The 22,200-nt window shown below is 41.1% G+C and overlaps 2 protein-coding genes across 5 annotated transcripts in view; one reads left to right on the top strand and one right to left on the bottom strand.

Annotated features, from left to right (window-relative positions):
- The first annotated feature begins 987 nt into the window (after window positions 1-987).
- On the top strand, window positions 988-12,610 carry ANKRD1 (ankyrin repeat domain 1). Its single transcript, XM_006121434.4, has 9 exons — window positions 988-1,240; window positions 3,386-3,565; window positions 6,951-7,088; window positions 7,195-7,302; window positions 8,396-8,494; window positions 10,332-10,430; window positions 10,572-10,670; window positions 10,859-10,957; window positions 11,680-12,610. Exons 1-9 carry the CDS (start codon window positions 1,214-1,216, stop codon window positions 11,788-11,790), a joined length of 960 nt encoding a protein of 319 aa, XP_006121496.1. The 5' UTR covers window positions 988-1,213; the 3' UTR covers window positions 11,791-12,610.
- A 2,965-nt stretch (window positions 12,611-15,575) lies between these two features.
- RPP30 (ribonuclease P/MRP subunit p30) overlaps window positions 15,576-22,200 on the bottom strand; it is a 32,746-nt gene continuing 26,121 nt past the window's right edge. For 3 of the 4 annotated variants that reach the window (XM_075935124.1, XM_075935122.1, XM_014572711.2), the window contains 2 exons: window positions 22,087-22,166; window positions 15,576-15,798 (listed from right to left, as the gene is read on the bottom strand). In XM_075935124.1, the coding sequence (XP_075791239.1) occupies window positions 15,692-15,798; window positions 22,087-22,166 (187 nt within the window). In that variant the 3' untranslated portion in view covers window positions 15,576-15,691. Of the gene's footprint in view, window positions 15,799-16,532; window positions 19,951-22,086; window positions 22,167-22,200 lie in introns of those variants that run through there. The other variant, XM_075935123.1, reaches the window with a different exon arrangement.

Genomic DNA, 22,200 nt, shown 5'->3' with positions numbered 1-22,200 from the left:
ACAGCCCAGTCACTAGTCCCTGATCCAGCAAAGCCCTGAAGTCCATTCTCAGTGTTAAGCACCTGACTTATCCAGCTTGTGACTTACATTCTTAAAGGTAAGCATGGGCTTTGCGGAACTGAGGATGTAGGCATTTGGAAGTGCCAAATCAGATTTCTCCTTGTATTTGAAATGTGAAGGTTAATAGGTTTAAGACACAGGGCCAGATTCCCTGCAGGTGTTAATTAGTATAAACCCACTTTGGTCAATGCTGAGAAGCATGTCCACTATATTGTAATTATCTGAAAAGTTGCTTATGCCCATAACTCGCTCCCCATTTAATACATATCAGCCAAGTCCACTCGCAAAGTGCGTCATTTTTGCATCCATATTCCCTGAGATTCTAAAGGAGAATATTGCTTTCAAAAGCAGCTATTTTACTTGTTTTACAGTAACAGGTCATAAGTTATTATTCTCTTTATAATCAGTGACAACTTCCAGGGAAAATGCAGGCCTGTCTGTTTTTGACATCTTACACTTAACATGTCATAGGCCTTTTTAGCACCAGAGACATCATTCTGGCTTAGTAATCCCTTTAGAGAATTCCTTCCAACAAATATAGAAGGGTGTCATCATGCGAAGATGAATCTTTTCTTCTAAAAGACTGTTTACAGACCAGGAATAAAGCATAATAAAAAATGGCTTCCCAAGATTTAAGGGTCTGTCAGTCCACTAATCAGAAAAAACTGTTACTACAAGTGCTGCCCATGGATCACTTACCCTTTCCAATGCCTCCTAGAAGTCTGAAAGTCAGGGGGTTGGGGGAAAAGCAATATCAACAGACAGCTGTCCTAGTGGGCACTGGATAGACAGAATGATTAGCATTGCTGAGCGATTTAGTCATTGCCAATGGAATGATGAGCTCACAGTGCAAAATGAGACACACAGTCGGTGTGGTTAGACTGTAAGCCTAACCCTCTCCCTCAGAACATCCCCACCCTATCCTGACCCCGACACTAGGTCTGGCTAGTTAACACATGTGGAATGAGAATGCATCTACCTCTGAGCTGGCAGGGTTAGAGATGTACTTGGATTCCCAGGTTGGAAGATTATCTCACTCAGTCTCCCAAAGATATATAAGCTAAGCAGTCTTGGTGAGTCTCAGCAGAGCTGAATTGAGCACTAGGGGATTTCAATCATAAAGGAGTACAACTTACAACCAAATCAGCAAAACATGATGATGCTGAAAGTAGAGGAGCTGGTAGGTATAAGCTATTTTTCCACTCATGATTATTGTAATCTCAGGATTTTCATGGTCACTAATCAGTGAGTGTCTTCTTATTACAGGTATTTAAAAAGGACAACTACCACTGTGATATTCTAGGTACATAATATTTATTATGCCACATTAGGTGGGGAGGAGCTTGTTTTAGTTTTTCCTTGAGGTTTGTGTTTACTTTATAACATTACATGGTGAACAACTGGGTTTTGTATTGGAAGATGACTCACCAGAAGGAATGGTGTAGCTTGGCATTTGTTGTATACATTTTGCCTAGTTGCTGTATTTGTATGGAACTGCAAATCATTATTTTAAAAAAGTGTAGACTCAGTAAGAGCAGAAGGAAGTCTAGATCAGTGGTTCTCAACCAGGGATACATGTACCACTGGGGGTAGGCAAAAGTCTTCCAAGTGGTACATCAACTCATCTAAGTATTTGCCTAGGGTTCTACAACAGTCTACACAAAAAGCACTAGCAAAGTCAGTACAAACTAACATTTCATACAATGATTTGTTTATACTGATTTATATACTATACATTGAAAAGTAAGTACAATAGTGTATTCCAATTATTTTATAATTGTATGGTAAAAAAGGAAGCAATTTTTCAGTGAGTGCTGTGATATGTATATTAGATCTGATTTTGTAAGCAAGTAGTTTAGGGAGACGGAACTTGGGGTAGGCACAACAAATCAGACTCATGCATGGGGTACTATAATCTGGAAAGGTTGAGAGTCACTAGTCTAGATTACATAAGCAAGACTTCAGGGGGCAGCTGAGTTAGTCTGTACAGGATAAACTTAAAACAAATAAATCATCTGGTAGCACTTCAAAGACTAACAAAGCATGTAGATGGTATCATGAGCTTTCGTGGGCACAGCCCACTTCAAGACTATATTAAAAATGCAAAGGAAACAAAGTAAAAGTGCTCACAAAAATGCCTATAAAACTGTTTTTCATGGTTTAAGTAGGTTTTTGAAAGATAACGGCCAAAACAGAATCAGCTTGAATATTGACTCTGTAGTATGCAGCCTAATATAAAAACGTCATTTGTCATGTTTGCTCAGTTTAGTGGTCAAACCTAGAGGAACATTGGGATGTTATTAGGAAACTCCGTTTCCTCCCAGAGGACTACTTTAAGACAGAACTGCTGTACCGCATAGCTGGCATTAAATTCTGTGGCAAGGTCCCTCTAATTTTTGCACTGCTAAATTCTCCAAATAAAATTGTGTGACAGTGTTTCATTGCAAAACCATTCCAGTTCATGTTAGTGAAATAAATCCCAACACACACATTTTGAAGGCGTTTCAGCAATCATAGGAAACTTTCAAAAAGACTGTTCTTATTTTTGTTGTGGCATAGGAACACCACCTGCTGTGTATAGGCTACCTGCCGTTATTACCCACAATATTGCAATCAATGGGAACTTTATCATTGACTTCAGTGGCTGAATCGAGGCTCTCAGCCTATATATCACACTTGTTTTAACTCTATTGTACATGTCTGAATTAAGACCACAAGCTCACAAAGACTAAGTGTGAATCTTTAGCTATGTCTGCACACGGATTACACATTACTTATGCTTGTAAGTAATAAGTACTGATTTTGCACGGACAAGAAGTGGTGTAGGTGGCTTTAATTGGTCATTCCACCTGTACCGTCTATGACTTTCTAATGTTACACAGGATAGAAATTAATGGGAAAACAGACAAAGAGAGGCTGGCTTTGTAGTCAGACACTTTGGTTATAGCAGCAACCAAAGACCCAGCCAATCAGAATGGAGACTCAGAAATGTATAATTCACACTGGCTGCTACAGGACCTACTCCAATATCCATTGACAGCAATTTCTCCATTGACTTCAACAGTGTTGGATCAGACCTTTCATGAAGTTGCAGCAACCATTGTCATAAAGTTAACCCTGTTGCAGAGCATGAGTAAGCATTGGTCCCTGTGTGTGTGTGTGTCTCTCTCTCACACACACACACACACACACCCACCCACCCTTACATGTCAAATTTTATCTTTTTTTAAACACTGCATCTGGCTACCAGTTACTAAGTGCTCCCATTAGGTGGGTACTTGAAACTCAATATTTTGGGATTGAAGCACCATGTTTTCTTTCACAGGTGACAGGGAAGAAGAGTGACAGTAAAGAGACTGGAGATTTCCTTCCAGATGACTTCAAAAATGGAGAGTACGAAACTGTTGTACAATTAGAGAAACAAGAGGACCTTAAGACACTCCCTGAACACTCCCTGGCTCGAGCAAATGAGACCCATGAAAAGGAGAAAAAACTGCAGGCAGAAGTAAGCTCTTTAGTTTTGTGTTCATTTTTTCTCATCGTGGGGCTGATATATGGGTGTAGCCCCTAAAATGCTGCATGATTTTCCTGCGCTTGAAATAGTTTAAGCAGTAAAATCTTTGCATCTCACAGCCCAGTGAGAAGGACAGAGGGCCCCATCTAAGTCCACTGAAGTCAGAGGAAAGGATCCCATGGACTTCAATGGACTTTGCATCATGCCAGTAATACTGTAAAGCTGCTTCTGAAGGTCTATTCATTTGCAATTTCTAACTTAAGAACTAGGAATCTTTGCTGTCCAAAAGGTACCAGCTGTACAGTATGTTAGGAGTGGCATACATGGGAAAAAGTCTCCCATTCATAAAGATAACCATTGTCCCCATCCACTAGACCAGCGGTTCCTGGGCGGAGGGGGGGGAAGGTCCACAGTGGCTGGCTGGCATTTTCTTTTCCCGGCTCAACGTACACATGGTGGGGGTGAGGGAGTGGACCAGCGCATTAAGTTAAAGGACCAAAACAACAAAATGTTTCTGGCACTTTTTTTTTTTTTGGCTCCAACAAAAATTTCCCCAGCTCTGGGGATCACAAATGAAAAAAGGTTGAGGACCACTGCATTAGACCACCCCTGTTTCTCAAAAGACACCATCACACTATTCCCCAGCCAGGCATTAATAACTAAGTCTTATCCCTTAGTCTCCTATTACTAATGGGGTTTCTTTCAAGAACATGACATGCTTATTAACCATGAAGTCAGCGATTGATTTTTCAGTGATTCAAAGGGGCTTTGGATAAGACCCTTATGGCACAGCACATTCAAAATAAGGGAACTTGAAGCTACGTGGTTAAATTCCCTTTAAAAGAAGACATGAAGTATCTGCTTACCCAGCCATTTTACATTTTTAGTTAATTACAGCCAGATTCTACCACCTTTCCTTCTCATGTAGCACTATAACAGGGCATGCCCTAGAAATCGCTCAGGCTTTCCAGGGTATGGCTACACTAGCCACCCTAATTTGAACTAGGCTGGCTAATGTAGTCATTTGAACTTGCAAATGAAGCCTGGGATTTCAACATCCCGGGCTTCATTTGCATGTTTCTGGGCACCGCTATTTTCAAATGCCCGGTTGCTCGAACTACCTGCCCGTGGCACAGGCTAGGTAGTTCGAATTAACACTCTTAATTTGAACTACCGTTACTCCTCATTGCAGGAGAAGTAACGGTAGTTCGAATTAAGAGTGTTAATTCGAACTACCAAGTCCGTGCCACGTGTAGCCAGCCGCAGGCAGGTAGATCGAGCTACCAGGCATTTAAAAATGGTAGCGCCCGGGAAGATGCAAATGAAGCCCGGGATATTTAAATCGCAGGCTTCATTTGCAAGTTCAAATGACTACATTAGCCACCCTAGTTTGAACTAGGGTGGCTAGTGTAGCCATACCCCAACTGAGTAGCAACTTTGCATGATTTATTTACATTCCACTTCCCCAACACCCACATAGTCCCATGCGGCAACATTTCCTACAATAAATCTCTACCTTCAGCTCTTTCTTGTGGCACTGAGAGACATCCTTTCTTGAGATCACTAGGGTCAGATAGTCCTGCTTACTTCTTCTGTAACCTCAGCACTGACTTCCTGTGACCTTCTTAGTATATCAGCAAAGGAGTATGATTAGCTCATCCAGCCTCCCAACCTGATCTGCTAATTACTTACACCTGCTCAGTTAGTCTTCTCAAGGCAGCTGGCTGATGTTTAAGTGATCAGAGGGCTGGCTCACATGCTCCCAGCCCTCTCTCACAAGCACTGTGCTCTGTTGAGTGGTCCTACTGAAGTCAGGAGAACTACACAATATGGCTACGTCTACACTGGCATGATTTTAACAGAAAAGCTACATTGGCAGGACGCTTTTCCGCAAAAGCACTTTTTGCGGAAAAGCGTCCATGGCCAATCTAGATGCACTTTTCCGCAAAAAAACCCCGATCGCCATTTTCATGATCGGGACTTTTTTGCGGAAAGCAAATCTCTGCTGTCTACACTGGCCCTTTTGCGCAAAAGTTTTTAGGAAAGAGACTTTTGCCCGAACGGGAGCAGCATAGTATTTCCGCAAAAGCACTGACAATCTTACATGAGATCATCAGTGCTTCTGTGGAAATTCAAGCGGCCAGTGTAGACAGCTGGCAAGTTTTTCCGCAAAAGCAGATGATTTTGCGGAAAAAGTGCCAGTCTAGACACAGCCTATAGGTAAAAGTGGGTGAACCAGGCTCTTGATTAGTTAGATCAGTCATTAGGGGCCAAATTAATACTTGTAAGCAGGTGCAACTATAGTGACTTCAGTGTAGCTACACCCTTTTTTCACCACATCTGAGTTAGGTCTTACACATTTACTGGCACCTCTTCTTAAGGACAGTAGTATAGATTACTGCAGTGTAACAATATTGAATGAAACCACAGGTCAATGGAATCCTGGATTCATTTAAAGGCATATTTTCCTGAAGCTAAAGCCATCATCCACACAATAATGCAGGGGGGGAAACAGCCACATCCTGAAAGATTCTGGAGACAGTGCATTTGCATTTGAATTCAATAGGAGTTACATGCGCTCAGCATCTCTAGTTGACTATAAAATTCCACGGGCAATGATTCAATATGCAGAAAGTGGAATTTTATGCTATAAAGAGGAAAAACAAAGTTCTTCCTTCATAGCTTGTGCAAATCTATGAACTATGACATGCGGTATGGGTTTTTAAGGAAGAAATTAGATGAGTTGAACAGGACTCAAGGAAACACAGATGCAAAAATTACTTGTAGATACTTCTGCTAGCCATAGCATCAGTATAGCCGTCACAATTCACAAGTTTTATAGATTTTTAAGGTCAGAAGAGACCATTATGATAAACAGTGTGACCTTGTATTACAGATGCTGTAGTATGTCACTCTGTGATTCCAGTACCTATCACAACAAATTGTGATTGAATGTAGAGCCCTGCAAATCTGCAGATAGTTGTAGATTCTGGATGGATACAGTTCAATATATTATATCTAGAGCCCTGCAAATCTGCAGTTATTCATCTTATATTTACGGTTTACCTTATCAAATTGGATATGGATACAAATTTTGTATCTAAGCTGGGCTCTAATGAAAGGTCATAGTTTTTAGAAAGAGTCAATCTAACTTAAAGGCTACAAGTGATGGAGTATTAGCTACATCTTTTAGCTACCCATTCCAGTGGTTAATTATCCTATACCGTTAAACATTGGCATCTTATTTCCAATTTGAATTAAGTGACTTGACTAAATTTAGCTAGGTGACTAGTATACACTGCATTGCCATGCTGAAAGGAAAAGAGTTTTGTATTCCCTGTGGACTCAAGTCTTATAATTTGCTTACTTCATTCAGCTCAAGAAGAAAAAGCTAGAGGAAAGACCAAAACTTGAAAACTTGCAAGATCTTGAAAAAATTATTCAGCTGAAAAAACGGAAAAAATGCATAAAAGTGAAAGTGCCTGTTTTAAAGGAACCTGAACCAGAAGTTATTGTAAGTTCTGCTTTTAGAAAGTACATTCTTTTATGAAAGACTTTATTGGTTTTCTGGAACGGTATACAGCTGTGACATTTATATTCTGTACATTTGTCTCTATCAGACAGGACCTGTGGATGTACCTACATTTTTAAAAGCTGCACTGGAGAATAAATTACCAGTTATTGAAAAATACCTGTCAGACAAAGGAGACCCAGATGCTTGTGATAAGGTACAACTTGTATTCTTATTACTTCAGAAACACAGCAGCAAGAGATTGCAGGGTGTAGTTAGACAAAATTCCAATTTCCACTACATTTTGTAACCTTTCTTATCCTCCTGCAGCATAAAAGAAAGAGCGTAAACTATAGAAAACTACAACTTAAGTTTTCTTGCTTTAAAGAGACCTTTGGGAACAAAGTATATATTTAAGTATATATCAGGGTGAGTAATAAAATGGCAGTGGTCCACCATGGTTAGCCCTTGGCGGGGCACCCACAGCCATATTTACTTGCACCTCTGCAGGTACGGCCAACTGCAGCTCCTGTTGGCCATGGTCAGCTGTTCCGTGCAATGGGTACTGCAGGAAGACGCGTGGCCTGGGACACCACCTCCCACAGCTTTCATTGGCCAGGAACAGCAATACATGGCCAGCAGGAGCTTCAATTGCCCATACCTGTGGAGGTGCAGGTAAATATAATGGCAGCAGCCCACAAGGGGCTAACCCTCCGAAACCAGATCTGGCCCACAGGCCAGTATTTGTCCACCCTGGTATATATTTACCTAGGAAAGTCTGTATATTTATTGGAAACATGATAGCAATCAGAAAACCCTGATTTCCTTTGGCTAAAGGCCCTTCATTGCTGCAGGATTCCATGACAATGCGCTACAACTCAGAAGCCTGTCTGCACAATTATGAAAACTGGATTAGTTCGGTCTTAAAAAGCACAGCTTTATCTGGATAGCTGACTCTGCCACATTCTGAGATAGGAAGGGACTATCTGATCCCTTACACTATACCCTACTTAAAAGCGTATTTGCAACATAGTATAACATGGACTTGGGAATTCAAGAGATTCAGGTTTTTAATTTGAATGCCACATTGTAGCCATTACTCATGCCCCTTAAAATGTGCTGGATAGGCAGTTCTCATCTACTAAGTTGCTATTAAAATCTGGCAGCTTTAAGATCTCAAAAGCATACACACTCAAAAATGAATCAGCATAAAATGTGTTTGTTCTCATCCCAGGGTACAAGATGGAAAAAAATAGCACAAATCTTTGTGCCACACAGTATATTTGATTTATCACTATTTTAATCAACAGTACCAACGCACTGCATTGCACAGGGCATGCTCAGAAGGACATCTTATGCTGGTGGAAAAGCTAGTGGAAGCTGGAGCCAAACTTGAGTTCCGAGATATGGTATGCACTTCCATTTACATTTCTTTGTAAAACCTGCTGACCCATACAAGAGAGATCAGAATGGCTGGGCCTGTCACAAGTAGAGCAGCTTGTCAGAACGTATCCCGCACACAGCACTATTGAGAAAGGAGTATAAAGAAAGGGTGCCTGCCCCTCCTTCTGCACCCACCCCAGTATGGCTGCTGGAGGAATGAGAATGAGAAAAAGACCGCCCAGCATATCTTGTGTTGCTTGTTTAGCAAAGAGCCTGAGCAAAGCCCAAAGAAGCATAGCAAAGAGTAGTAGCATGTTACCTGAGGTCAGGACACCACTCCAGGCCTGTCACCTCTAGAAAATGGTAGAGATGCCACATCCTCATCCACTGTGCATGAATGCATTGCAATACAGACCCTAATGCCAGGGCTGGGATTTCAGCCCTGAGTAGAAGGGAGGGTGCTGCTCTTCTAGAATGCTGATCTAAACTGGAGTCGAGTAGCAACAACATTTGCTGCTGCTTCTGTTCCTCTCCACTCCTGCTACTTAGCAGGGCTGAGAGGAGCCTCACTTAATAGCGTCTGGAGGTGGGAGATGTAGAAGGGATGAAGGAAAAGGAAGGAATTCTAAGGGGCAGGCTGGAGGAATCCTGGGAAGTAGGAGGGACTCTCTTCCCCCTCTGCAGAAGAGCTTGGAACAGAGAATAGTTCTTTACACTGCACCTTGTTTTTCTTATATTTTGTAGCCTAAAGGCATTAAAATAGAGTAAAAAATTATCGCTAGACATCAAAAACTGAACACCATGCTTTTAGTTGCCCACAGTTCGGTTTCTAAACCCATAACAGGCACTCAAACACAAGCAGCCTAATTTTTAAAATTGCTGATCACTCATCACTTGCAAGGGGTTCACTGGGATTCATGGATGAAGGATATCTTTGAAAGAATGGGATAGTTTAAAATTAGAGGGGGGGCTCCATATAGGCAGCCACGTTTGAAAATTTTTGGCCCTCTTGTTTTAAGTGAATCTATAGCAAAATAAAGTTGCTTGGGCTAGAACTGTTTTAGTGTAGGTTTAAGGTATGTTAATTCGGTTGCCAGGTGGCTGGTATTCACTGGGACAGTCCGGTATTTTCACCTCCTGTCTAGTAAAAAAAATTCAGAAAATACCAGACACCTAAGATGTCCGGTATTTTCTGATTTTTTCCCAGCCACGAGGCGAAAATGCCGGGCACCTGGCAACCCTACAAACACTCAGCGCCCCCCCTCCCTGGCTCCCAGCACCCCCAGCCTCCCGACCCCATGCTTACCTGGTTCCGCAAGGCTGCTGGCAAAAGACCAAGGGGAAGCAATAACTCCCGTGGGTCTTAGTGCTCAACCGCTCCCGTTTCTATCCCTGCACTCACTCCTAAAGGGGTTCTAATGCTGTTGTATGATCAATTTTTTTTTTTGGCTTAAGTCTTGGAGTCCTTTTTTTTTCCCCCCTCAACAACTTTGGTTCTCCCCCCCCCTTTCGGTGTTCGGTATTTTTGTTTCAACCATCTGGCAACCCTAGTTACAATCATCAAGTAACCCATATAATCATCTGGCCCAGACACCCTCTGATCTGGCAGCACTGACAGATCCCACTGCCTTTAAGTACAATATGCAATGCTTGTGGAGGAGGACGAATCAGCAGGACTATAGACAGCGGGGACAAATAAGAAAAGCTGCTAAAAGCCACAGCTCAATGATCACTGACTTGCAGTACTTTGATTTCAGTCATACTGAATTAAAAACAAAATAATTTATTAATTTTAAATATTTTAGTGCAATTGTTTAATTTTGTGGGTTTTTGACATTGAGTTCAATTATTTTCTGGTTGTAGCTTGACTCTACTGCGCTTCACTGGGCATGTCGTGGAGGAAGCCTGGAAGTTCTTAAATTCCTGCTAAACAAAGGAATAAACAGAAACGCCAGAGACAAGGTATGTTCTTCTATGGCCTTTTACGCAGGATGTGAAAAATTGATCTTCCATCCATTATTTTGACAGCTGTTCTCCACGTACTGGCTCTGAATCAGATTTGATTATTTTGTGTTGATTGTTTTCTCTTCCCATTTCAAATAGCTGCTCAGTACACCTTTGCACGTAGCTGTGAGGACGGGTCAGTATGAATGTGCTGAGCACCTCATTGCCTGTGAAGCAGACCTCAATGCCAAAGACAGAGTAAGTAAATTACATATTATACTTAACACAGAGGCTACCTCTCAATTATAATCTAGCATCTAGCTGACAGATGCCTTTATAATTCCAGTTGATTGTAAAATTACTGTGTACTTTTGTGGGCAGCCTTGAACGATGGGCAAGTACTGCAGAATCTAAGCCAGCAATCAGTCTCGTTTTGTTTATTTTAGGAGGGAGATACACCAATGCATGATGCAGTGAGGCTGAATCGTTATAAAATGATTAGACTCCTGATTATGTATGGAGCAAATCTACACATAAAGAACTGCGTAAGTAAGACTAGTACAGACTCCCCCCATCATAACATTTTCATAGGCCTGTAGGCCAGAAGGGACCATTGTGATATCTATTCTAACCTCTTTAATAAGATTATAAAATAAAACAAAGAAACGTGTTTTCTGTTTCATTAAAAACTTTCAGTGCATTTTTGAAAAGTAAAAAAAATAAAAAATTATACAGCTCTGATTTAAAATTATATCCCACCTTAAATCTACCCAGGTGACCTATTTTAAGAAAAAAATCAGAGATTATATTCTTTTGGAGCAATTCTTTGTTACAACCTGTTGCACCTGACTGTGTTTGTAGTAGTTTAAATATCACTGAAACTGAAACTGGCCTTTAGCCCCTAAAACAAAATCTGTCCTACTAAGCTAGTCATCCCACAGCTGATGGCTGGTTTTGGCTATATCACAATTAAAGTTCTGCTTAGGTTAGGTTACTAAGAATAATTTAAGAAGCCCCAAACTGACATTTTGTATTTGGCAATTCTATCAATAGCAATTATGGAGTAATACAGAGATGTGTGTAACCAGTTATTAAAATAAAGCAAATTAGTTTATCTCTGCACACAAAATCAGGGAAAAATATTTCCAAAGCCATGGTGGAAAGTAACCTCTATTGTCATCATTAATTTTTTTTTTTTTGCAATTAACAATTTGGGGGGAAAAAATAAACTGAAATTAAACCCGGTTCCCTTCATTCTTTTGAATAGGTAGAGAAAACCCCTATGGATCTCGTTCTTCAGTGGCAAAATGGCACCAAAGAGATATTCAGTAGCCTTAAAGAGAAGTCCCACAAGAACTCCCATGTAAACAAATTCTGAAGAGAGAAAAATTACTTGCACAGAGAAAAGTCATCTTCTCTTCAGCAGTTTCAAGGCACCAAGAAACCTCAAGAAAAATTGCACTGAACATGATACTTTTATGGAAGAAAAACTGCTTATCTTACTGGAGTATTTGTAGCTGCCCTGCTAGGAATACTCCGGAACAAAGATTCAGATATTTAAAGCAGTTTGTGTTAAAATTCCATTGGTTTAAAGTTGCTTTATTTATTTTGTTAGTAATTTAAATGATTATTGTTGATCTTTGACAAGAAGTCATGTTACCTTTGGTTTTATACAGAGAGCTACAGTTACGATTTGTGGCAACCTGAATCAGTAACATTAACACCCTCCTTGGCCTTATCTTAGTCAACAGTCCAAGTGTACCCTTGCTAAGTCTATCAAAAGGCCTAATTAGCTAACATGTCATTGTTGACCTGTCACTGTTAACTCTCAGTATTAGAATAAGCAGGTAAAACTGAGTGGTGATATGTGGAAGACAGTAGAAAGCAATGGAAGGTTTACTAAGATGTCAAGTGGAATTAAAGGAATGGTTCAATAATTGGACTTGTGTTGTTTTAGCTGTTGATAAAGAAGCCCAGGTCAAACAATAAGTAATTGTTTGGTTGCTGGGTCAAACAATGTTTTAAAGGTAAGAGGATGATAGAGAAGGAACATGCACCTCTGGCAAGCTGGTATATAGTGATCTAAGGAAAGACAGATGTATATTTGTACATGTGCACTGTTTTTTATGTACATTTTGTATTGATCTTATTTAAAATTTAATAAACGGTGTTGCTCTTTTGATCTGCGTGTATTCTGCCAGATCAAGAAGGTGTGTGGCTGAAGCAACAGGAAACTACCAGACAATCTGCTTCTTTGCCTCTCTTAGCTAAATGATGAGATGTGGTTTCTTCATAAAGCTACTTGTCTACCTGGAGCTACCTGCGCGGAAGCAGGATGTCTCTCCATTATTAAATGCCTTTTTAATTTCATTTCTGTATTTAAAAAATGTTAGGCAGAGTGGTCTATACTAGATGTAAAAATTCTGTTTTGATCAGTTTGAGCAGGCACCAGCTCCTCTGCTAAGCAGTAGCTAAAGCAAAGCCAAACAGGATGGGAAGTTTGAACAGCAATAGCCTAGGAAGAGGGAACTGTACTTGCACTCGCCCATGCTGGGAGAGGAAGAGCAGCTCTCCCTTTGCCAGAGCCATCCTTAGGCACAGACTGCTGCATAGGGCACCACTAAATGTGGGGCAGTGTACTAGAGACGGGATGTTAAACAGCCACAGGCAGAGACGGCTTCATCTCCTAGCTGCCCCCCCTCCATGAGTTCAATGCCAGGGCTCCAGCAGCCCCCAACCAACCTTCCTCCCTCCAATTGCCAGCCCCAGCTGGGTCCCTGCAGGCTGCACCCAGCTGCTGCTCTCAACAGGCAGCAATCAGTAAGTGGTGGGAGTGCAGGCTGCAGTGGCATAATGGGCGAAGGGGGGAAGTTGCTCCCGGGCCCCATGCTGGGGCGGGGGGGGGGAGAGGAGCCAATTTAGTCTGCCTCCGCTCCCCTATCATCCCTCGGATGCAAATGGCATCCAGTCCAGCTGGTCTGGTAAAGCTGGCAACCTCCTGCTTCCCTACAGCAGGGGGAAGTGCTGGTGGTGGGCTGTGAGAGGCACCAGAATTACTGGGGACAGCCCTACGCTCCAGCTTTTAGTGGAAGCTGTATTTTACCCTGGTCTCCCTTACTCTAATCCCTGGATGCACCAGGTAGGAGTTCTGGCTCTTTTAATGTTATTGTGGGCTTACACTGCATTTAATAAAAACCACGTCAGTGTCACAACCTTTCAAATAAGAGAGCTACCCTACCACTGCTTCACAGTCTACAGTCTCCTACCCTCCACAGTTGAGTCAGACTTTAGCTAACAAACATTAGAAGGAAACCTCATATCAAGTCCTGGTGATACACCACTGCACGAGAAGGTACAGACAGTCATTCAAAACATTTAATTATATTTAGACTTTGGCAGAGTGTATGAATATTTTATTACGAAGATGTGCTTATAACCAAACGTAATAATAAAAGCATAGATGTGATCCATCCATAAAGCAGCAGAACCTACAGAATTCTTTAGCAGCCACCTATCATGATGGATGAAACAAATCATCCTCGTCCCAGACAAGTGTTTTCCAAAGCATCTCCTAATTAATCCAGCTCACTAAATGCAAGTGCAAGAATCTCTGTAAATGCTGGGAATTAATAATGGGTTGCTTTTTGTTGAATTGTAGTAGATCCCTGTCACTACCCACCACCCCCGTACTGCAGCTTCACCTCTCTTCTGTGCAACAGACCAGCTCAGTATTTATGAGAGCTAGGAACAGAACTTGCTAGAAATAGGACATGCAACAGGCTGTGGATTTTTCTTTTGTCTGCATTTCTACTTAAATATTTATATTGTCCACGCATCAGAGGCGAGCGAGAAACAAATTATTTAAAGAATTAAATGTTGTGTCTCTTACTATTTTGTCAGTGCTTGGGAAGGAGGGAGATAAAACAGTTAGCAAGGTTATCTTCAACTTCAAACTGATGTTAAACAAATAGCAAGCAAGATCACCATGCTGCTTGCTCCATGTTCACAAGTCTCTCTCTATGCATCACTCAGCAAGCAATTTCTCTCACTCAAGGTAAGTCCATTTCTGGCCATGGCAAGAGAAAGCAGTGCCACTCCTGTATTTAGAAGTCAGCTGGATTTAATCTTCCCTTTGTTTCAGCCAGAATGTCAGGACCTTGTTTATGAATCTCGACAGGACAAATTAATGTAATGATACCCAATGACTGAAAAACAACAAGATGCAGATCAGGAACAAAGTTCAAGGAAGTCAATGGCACCAAAGGCATAAATTGCACTGGACCCGTATCAAAGTAGAAGCTCCTTGTGACTAATGCACTCCATTTCTAAAAGGGTTCATGTATTCTAAAGCAAAACTCCATATGGGGCCAAGTCCAGCTGTTGAGATTTGCCTTGTAATTAGCATCCTCGGCTTACTTCCAGAGGTGGCCTTGGGGCTGAAATTGTTATAGTTTATGATACAGCTATCATATCCCTGTCTCTTATCCCTCTTTCATATTAGCTCATCAAAAGAAAAGCATTAATCAAGGCTTTGAAGAGCACTTAGCATTTTGCAGGAGGGAGTTGATTATAATTTGTAGGCAGCTGGATTATATGCATTGAGGTAGAAAGTGGGGAGGGGGAAAGAAAGTGGTAACAGAATAGATGCTCTTGCTGGAGAACATAAACCCTAATGCAAGTTTCATTTGTCTAAGATTACTTAGACCTAGGGTTAGACAGCTGGCATGCTGTGACCACTGCTTGTCACACTGATCTCACACATATTAGTGATACTTAGGTTCTACTGTAACTAGCTTTTGTCTCTCATATTATATTTTGATTTTAAACTCTTCTGGGTAAGGACGGTCTTTTAATTATATCTTTGCATCCTGTCTAACATAACAGACTGAAGGGAGTAGGAGCTACTGCAATATAAATAACTGAGAGGGGATTTCCTTGCAATTCAAAGATGCCACAATCTCCATTTCAGCAGGCAATCATAATGAAATAAAAATAGGCAATGCTATTTTGCACCATGCAATTATTTTTCTTATGCCAGTTAGAAGATTATGGATACTGCCTAACAACAATGGCAAAGCCATCATACATTATTCTTTTGCCATTAGCAGGAATTTCACCATATCATAATGATTTGTTATGGATTTCAACATCCTTATTCTCGCATGAACTTAGAAGTTTCTTTAATTAAAAGAAAAATTAAAATAGTGAAACAAGGAATTGCTGGATGGGTGGCATGGAACGAAAGGACTTTGTGGAAGCTGAGAAGTTGGGTTTGAGCCTCATACTTCAGTTTTGGCTTTCTTGCAAACTGGGAGAACTCCTTCCTCCTCTGCAGCTCGGGGTTTTTTCTTGGTGTATACCACCCCAAAGGCAGTCTTTCTGGTTTCTGGAATTCAAAAATGGACAAAAAATCAAAGTTTAAAACAGTTCAAGTAAAAGTAATACTAATATTTTAACTGCTCATTTCAGTCTGTCTCTGCACATCTGCCTAACACTTTACTTCTTCATCTCCTGCACAGACATAATGCTGCAACAAAGCAATGGATGCAAATATGTCCAATTTGTGTTCTCTTGTCTAGATCATAAGGGAGATAATCCAAGATTGCCTCATGCTTCCAATCCCAAATTCCCTGTTTTCATGTGGCATTGCATCACTTTTGCTCTCTAAGGTAGTGGCCTGTGCATTTCACACAACTATAAAGCAGTAAAATGAGTGTGCTCAAGCACATTTAAAAAGACATCAAAGAAACCTGAGAAAACTGGTTCATATTCAAAAGATTACTTATTTCAGTCTTCTGTTTTATCCCACAGAAATGGGTAACCAAGTGCTAACAAGGTCACTTCATCCAGATTTGCAGGGGCTTCTGGATTCCTTTCCTGAGGAAACTCCCAAATGCTTAGATTTTTGGATGACAGATTCCTGTATATTTCCAACATTACAAATTGCATTCTACTTACATTCATTCCCTGTCTTCCCTTCTCCGCCGCCTCCCTCCCCCCCGTCCCTCTGGCACCCAGCTACTCTTCTCCAGGAATAATTATTTTGACTTTTGCCATCTGAAGATTCCGCAGGCAACAGGGAATCAAAACAGAAGTGAAGCCAGAAGTTAAATACCCAAGAATAGGATGCCTGTTCATTTGCTTATCCTGATTCATGCAAGTGAATTTGCTGCCATTCCTCTGTTCATGCCATTCCCCTCTTGTGCGCACAAGAAGTGGGAATGGTTTAAAGTTGGTTATTGGTTCAGTTGTTCCAGTGTAAACCCTAAGGCTACGTCTACACTGGCAGCTTCCTGCGCAAGAACAGCCGTTCTTCTGCAAAAACTTGCCGGCTGTTTACACTGCACGAGCGTTCCTCCAGAAGTAAATTTACAGTAGAGCGTTGTAAAACAGAGCTTCTTCTGGAAGAGTTATTCCTCTCCCCACGAGCTTTCTTGCACAAGAGCTCTTCCAGAATAGGCCAGTGTAGACAGGCAACATGAATTTCTTGCACAAGAAGCCCCTATGGTTAAAATGGCCATCAGAGCTTTCTTGCGCAAGAGAGCATCTACACTGCCATGGATGCTCTTGCGTAAAAGCACATCTCTTGCCAAAAACACATGGCAGTGTAGACCCTCTCTTGTGGAAGAGTTTTTGCACAAGAACTTTTCCACAAAAGAGTTCTTGAGCAAGAAGCCACCAGTATAGATGTAGCCTAACTGTAGGTGTGCTGCATAGGTATAAGCAGTGACTTACACCAATCAGTTATAAGGCACATAAACCCTGGAAGGGTCACCAATATTAGGCAGGACACTATCTGTATCTTGTATATTCTATAGAACCAATTCTTGATATCCTGAATGAAGAACACACAGGAACTCTTGACACAGAATAGATAAAGGGCAAATATAGCTTTCAGATTCTTGTAAGCACGTGATTTCGGAGGCTACAAGATATCAACAGAGGATAGAGATTAGTCCCTGTAAAGGAAGAGAGGAAAGTGGGTTTGTGCCTTGAAAAAAGTTGGGTTTGTACTTTCTTAAAACAGATATTAAAAGACAGAAATTCAGAGCCAGCCTGGAAACTACATCAATTAGAGAACTATTAGACTATGACTTTACAAGAGTCTGAAAACAAAGTTGAACTACTAAGACTATCATAACTTGTTTAAAACTCTGTTTTGCTTTAGCTACCATCAATGAACTAATTAACATTTTAGATTAAGGATACTTTTGTTAAACATTTGCCATCCCACTTCCTCTCAGATAAGGTGTGTAATCTCACAATAGTCATTTGCATGTCCTTCCACCTCAAGAGATGCTCCAGCAAAACCAGGGAACATCATATTTGACATGCCCAATACTAATGAAATTTTTTTTTAAAAGGAAAAAGATTATCTTGAAAGACTAACAAGGCCTTTAGAATTTCTTGATAGAACAGACGCAACTAAAACTGCTAAACCTACTTAAAATTACCTTATAAATTGGACAACTGGTCAAAAAAAAAATCAAGTGGATTTGTTTCAGCTTAATACCGTAGATGTAAAAACAGTTCTACCCAGACTTGTAAATAGTTTTAAGTAGCAGCAGTGAGACTTTGCATTAATCAATTAGCACTCAGTTACAACAGTAGCACCATAAATAAACCCTATACTAATTCTGTTAATTTTACTAACTGCCCAAAGAAACACAGTCAAGGAAGGTGGCCACATTGTTTAAAAATGGTTTACAGAGAAAATGGAAACAATTAAAAAAAACCCCAACAACATGCTATTACAGTAAACTTCCGATAATCCAGCACCTTTGGGACCCAGGGGGTGCTGGATTATCGGATATGCCGGAGTATCAGGAGATACTATGGAAGGGGGGCTATGAGGGGTCTTGGGGCGGCGGGGAACGGCGCAATGTGGGGCAAACTCTCTGCCATGCAGCAGCCGGCAACAGGCCAGCTGGGGCTGCAAGCGGCAGCAGCGACTTGGGGAAGCGGTGGGGCAGAGCAGCTGGGGTGCTGCTGTGTTGGTCCCGCAGCGCTGCCCCTCATCTGAGCGGCACTGCAGGACCAACCTGGCAGCATCCCAGCTGCTCTACCCGCGACTTCCCCAAGCCCGCCGCTCGTCATTTTCAGCAGCAGAAGCAGCACAGAGCAGAGCAGCTGAGGTGCTGCTGGGCGGTAAAGGGCGGTGCTGCGGGACCAACTCAGCAGCACCCCAGATGCTCTGCTCCTTTTGCCCAAGTCCACCACTGGTCAGTTTCAGCAGCGGCAGCAGCGGACTTGGGGAAGCGGCGTGTAGCAGCTCCAATTGTCCAGCTGGCCAGAGCACTTCCGGGTTCCAGTTGGTGCCGGACTATCGGGAGTGCCAGACCACTGGATGCCGGACAACTGGAATTTTACTGTACATAAATAAAAAACCAGGGAAGTTGACAGTAATGAATATACAGAAGTTAGAAATTGTAAAAGATTGATAAGGGAGCAAAGGGACACAAGGAAAGAGCTACTTCTGGAAGAGTTAAGGACAATACGGAATTGAAGTATATTAGGATCAAAAAGAATCCTGACAATGGTATTGGTCCATTGGTAGACAGAAGTAGAGATGTTAAAAAATTAACTGGTAAGCACACTAATAAGCATGAGGCTTTCCAGTATGCTTACTGGTTAACTGGTTAATCAGCCCTTGCTAGTGAATTCTGGAGGTCACACTGCATCAGAACTGGCCCAGCTGTAGAAGGGCTGGCAGGACCAGGAAGCAGGCCCTAAATTAAATGGTTGATGGGTTAAAACATTGGCATTTAACCAGTTAACCATTTTAATATCCATAGACAGAAGAGAGAGAATTATCAATAATAGTGAAGTATTAAATTAATATTTCTGTCCTGTATTTTGGAAAATAAACAAACGATACTAATGTCAACATATAGTAGCACACGTTCCATTCCTCTAGCATCTCAGGAGGAAGTTAAACAGCAGCTACTAAAGTTAGCCCTTTTTAAATCAGTAACCCAGATAACTTGTATCCAAAATTTTAGAAGAGCTGGCTGAGGAGCTCACTGGCCTCTTATTGTTGATGTTCAATAGTAATGGAACACTGGAGAAGACTGGAAGAAAGCTAATGTTGTCCCAGTATGTAAAAACGGATGAACAGGGTAACCTGGATAACTGCAGGTTTGTCAGACTGACACTGATAATTGATAATAGAGTGGCTGGCATGGCACTTGATTAATAAAGTATAATAATCTAATTAATGCAAATCATCATAGTTTTATGCAAAATAGGTCCTGTGAAACTAACACAGCTTTTTATAATTATTTTTTAAAAGAGATTAAGTTTGGTTGATAAAGGTAATAGCATTACTGTAATATATTTAGACTTCTGTAAGGCGTTTGACTTGGTGCTGTACACTATTTTGATTAAAAGCTAGAATAGAACTTAAGAACGATATTGAAAAATCTGAGCCATTCAGAGAAGAGACATTAGAATAATGAAAGGATTAGAAAACTTGCCTTACACGGACAGACTCCAGGAGTTCAATCTATTTAACTCCACAAAGTGACAGAATTACAGTCTGCAAGTACCAAAAAATGGGATGTTCAGTCTAGTAAAGAAAGTTATGACATGATCTAAGAGCTTGAAGATGAAGCTAGACAGATTAAGATTGGAAATATGGCATAAATGTTTAACACAGATTAACCAACCACTAGAAAGAATTACCAAAGATCATGGTGGATTCTCCATCACTGACAATTTTCAAATCAATACTGGACTTTTTGTATAGGAATTATTTTGTATTATAAAGGAGGTCAGACTAGTGATCACAATGGTTCTAATCTTTGAATCTATCAGTGTAGTGGCAGGTTAATTGGTTTAGAAGAAAGCTACTACTCAATTGCTACATAAGGCAGTTAGCTGTTAGGGTTACAAAATGTGATTTTATTTACAAGCCCTTAAGATCAAAAGCAGAACAGACTTAACACAGCCACAGTGTTTTAAACTCACCAAGCTATAAAAAGCAACTAGATGAAAGTTTAGGCTTTACTTTCCTCTCCTGAAATCTTACTTGTATACCATGTGAAAATGCCTTGCAGATAGCCCAACCACAGTGAATGGATACACATGTTGTATTTTGGAAGATGTAACATTTTCTCCAGTGCATTTGAAAATGCTCAGCACTTTTGAACAAAATGACTTGTTCTTTAAGTTACTTTACATTCTTTAGAATGGATGTTTAAAAATTGGAATTCATTGTTACATTTTACCTCAGGATCAGTTCAGGCCTTTACAATAAGTAGCCCTTTAAAAAAATCTGACTTGGGGGCATCATAACTCTGAAGAATTAAAAGCAATGGTATAACACAGATTTGAGTGTTACCCTCTTTGGCATAGTCCTTTAACCTACCCGTATCCAGTTAGAACATTTCAGTCTATTCTAAAGCACTTTACCAAAGGATTAAACTGATATTGGCAATTATAATAAAGTTACCATCACTTGAAAAGTATTCTAGTCTTCCCCCACCCCCAAGACATACATGCGATTTTCACCAATGCTAACGGGAAAGATGCTCCTCTACATGTTGGATAGAAAAAAAATATTCCTATATACATGTATTGTATCAGGGACAAAAACTACCCTGTAAAATAACTGCTCACTCATCCTGGGCACTTTTTGGGGGGCAAGTAAATAAAATACCTTCTTTTCAACATCCTGGTAAAAGGAGAACAAGTACGTTTTGTATCAGAGCAATGCAGTTTTCATACCAGTTTTGCAAGGTTGTTTCTACACCATACTGTCACTGCAGATTAGCAGGAGGATATGGGCTCTCAGTGAATAGGCTGAGATTTACACATGAAATCAAACCTGTCAGTTACAAGAGGTACAGGTCCCACCTGTTTTGTGCTAAGAGGTTCAGGTCTATACACAGATGTGTTCAATGCATAGACAGCAACTTAGATCTGGTATTAAATTATTTCTGTGGTCATAAATGACTAATCATTCACACGGCTTATTGCCATCCTATGGTACACTCAGCAGGCCTCTCTTACAATGAAAGAGATTTTAAACTAGAGTAAACAAATTAAAACAACAAGTTTTTAAGAGGTGACAGAGTTTTTTGGTCAAGAAGGAAGAAGAGAAATCAGTGGCACACTGCAAAGTGACTACCAGAGAAAGTAGGTTGTTGAAATTGATATAAGGCATGGAGACTTATTCATCTTTATGCATCAGTGAATGTAGCATATAATACAATTGGAAACTTGATTTCCACCGCAGTAGAGAAGAGACAAATTATCTTCAGACTATTGTTAAATGACGACATACAGTAAAACTCCATTCGTCTGGCATCTGATGGTCCAGCACCCCTGATGGTCTGGCACCATCAGGAACTTGGAAGTGCTCCGGGCAGCCAGACCATTGGAGCTGCTCTGCTCCCGGCTTCCCCGATTCAGCCGCTGCTGAAACTGACCAGCGGCTGAATTGGGGAAGCCGGGGGCAGAGCTGCTCTGCCCCGGGCTTCCTGGAGTCAGCCACTGGTCATTTTCAGCAGTGGCTGACTTGGGGACGCCTGGGGCAGAGCAGCTGGGCTGCCGAGTTGATCCAGTAGCATCGAAGATGACTCTTCCTTTAAGAGAAGGGCCAACACCATTTGGAAAATAAATGTCAGAGTAAGTTAATGTGAAACAGAAGATAACTGTGCTTTTCACTCACCACCATGAAGGAGGACTGCTCTGCAGTTGGTAGAAACAGCTGCCTTGGCGTCACTTTCAGACAAACCGAACAACAAACCTCTGTCACCCTTGTTAAGGAGCTCAGTGTACAAAA

This window comes from Pelodiscus sinensis, chromosome 8, assembly GCF_049634645.1.
Source record: "Pelodiscus sinensis isolate JC-2024 chromosome 8, ASM4963464v1, whole genome shotgun sequence".
In the NCBI taxonomy this organism is placed as follows: domain Eukaryota; kingdom Metazoa; phylum Chordata; order Testudines; family Trionychidae; genus Pelodiscus; species Pelodiscus sinensis.
The sequence above is the reverse complement of the archived record's forward strand: the minus strand, read 5'-3'. Positions and strand labels throughout refer to the sequence as shown.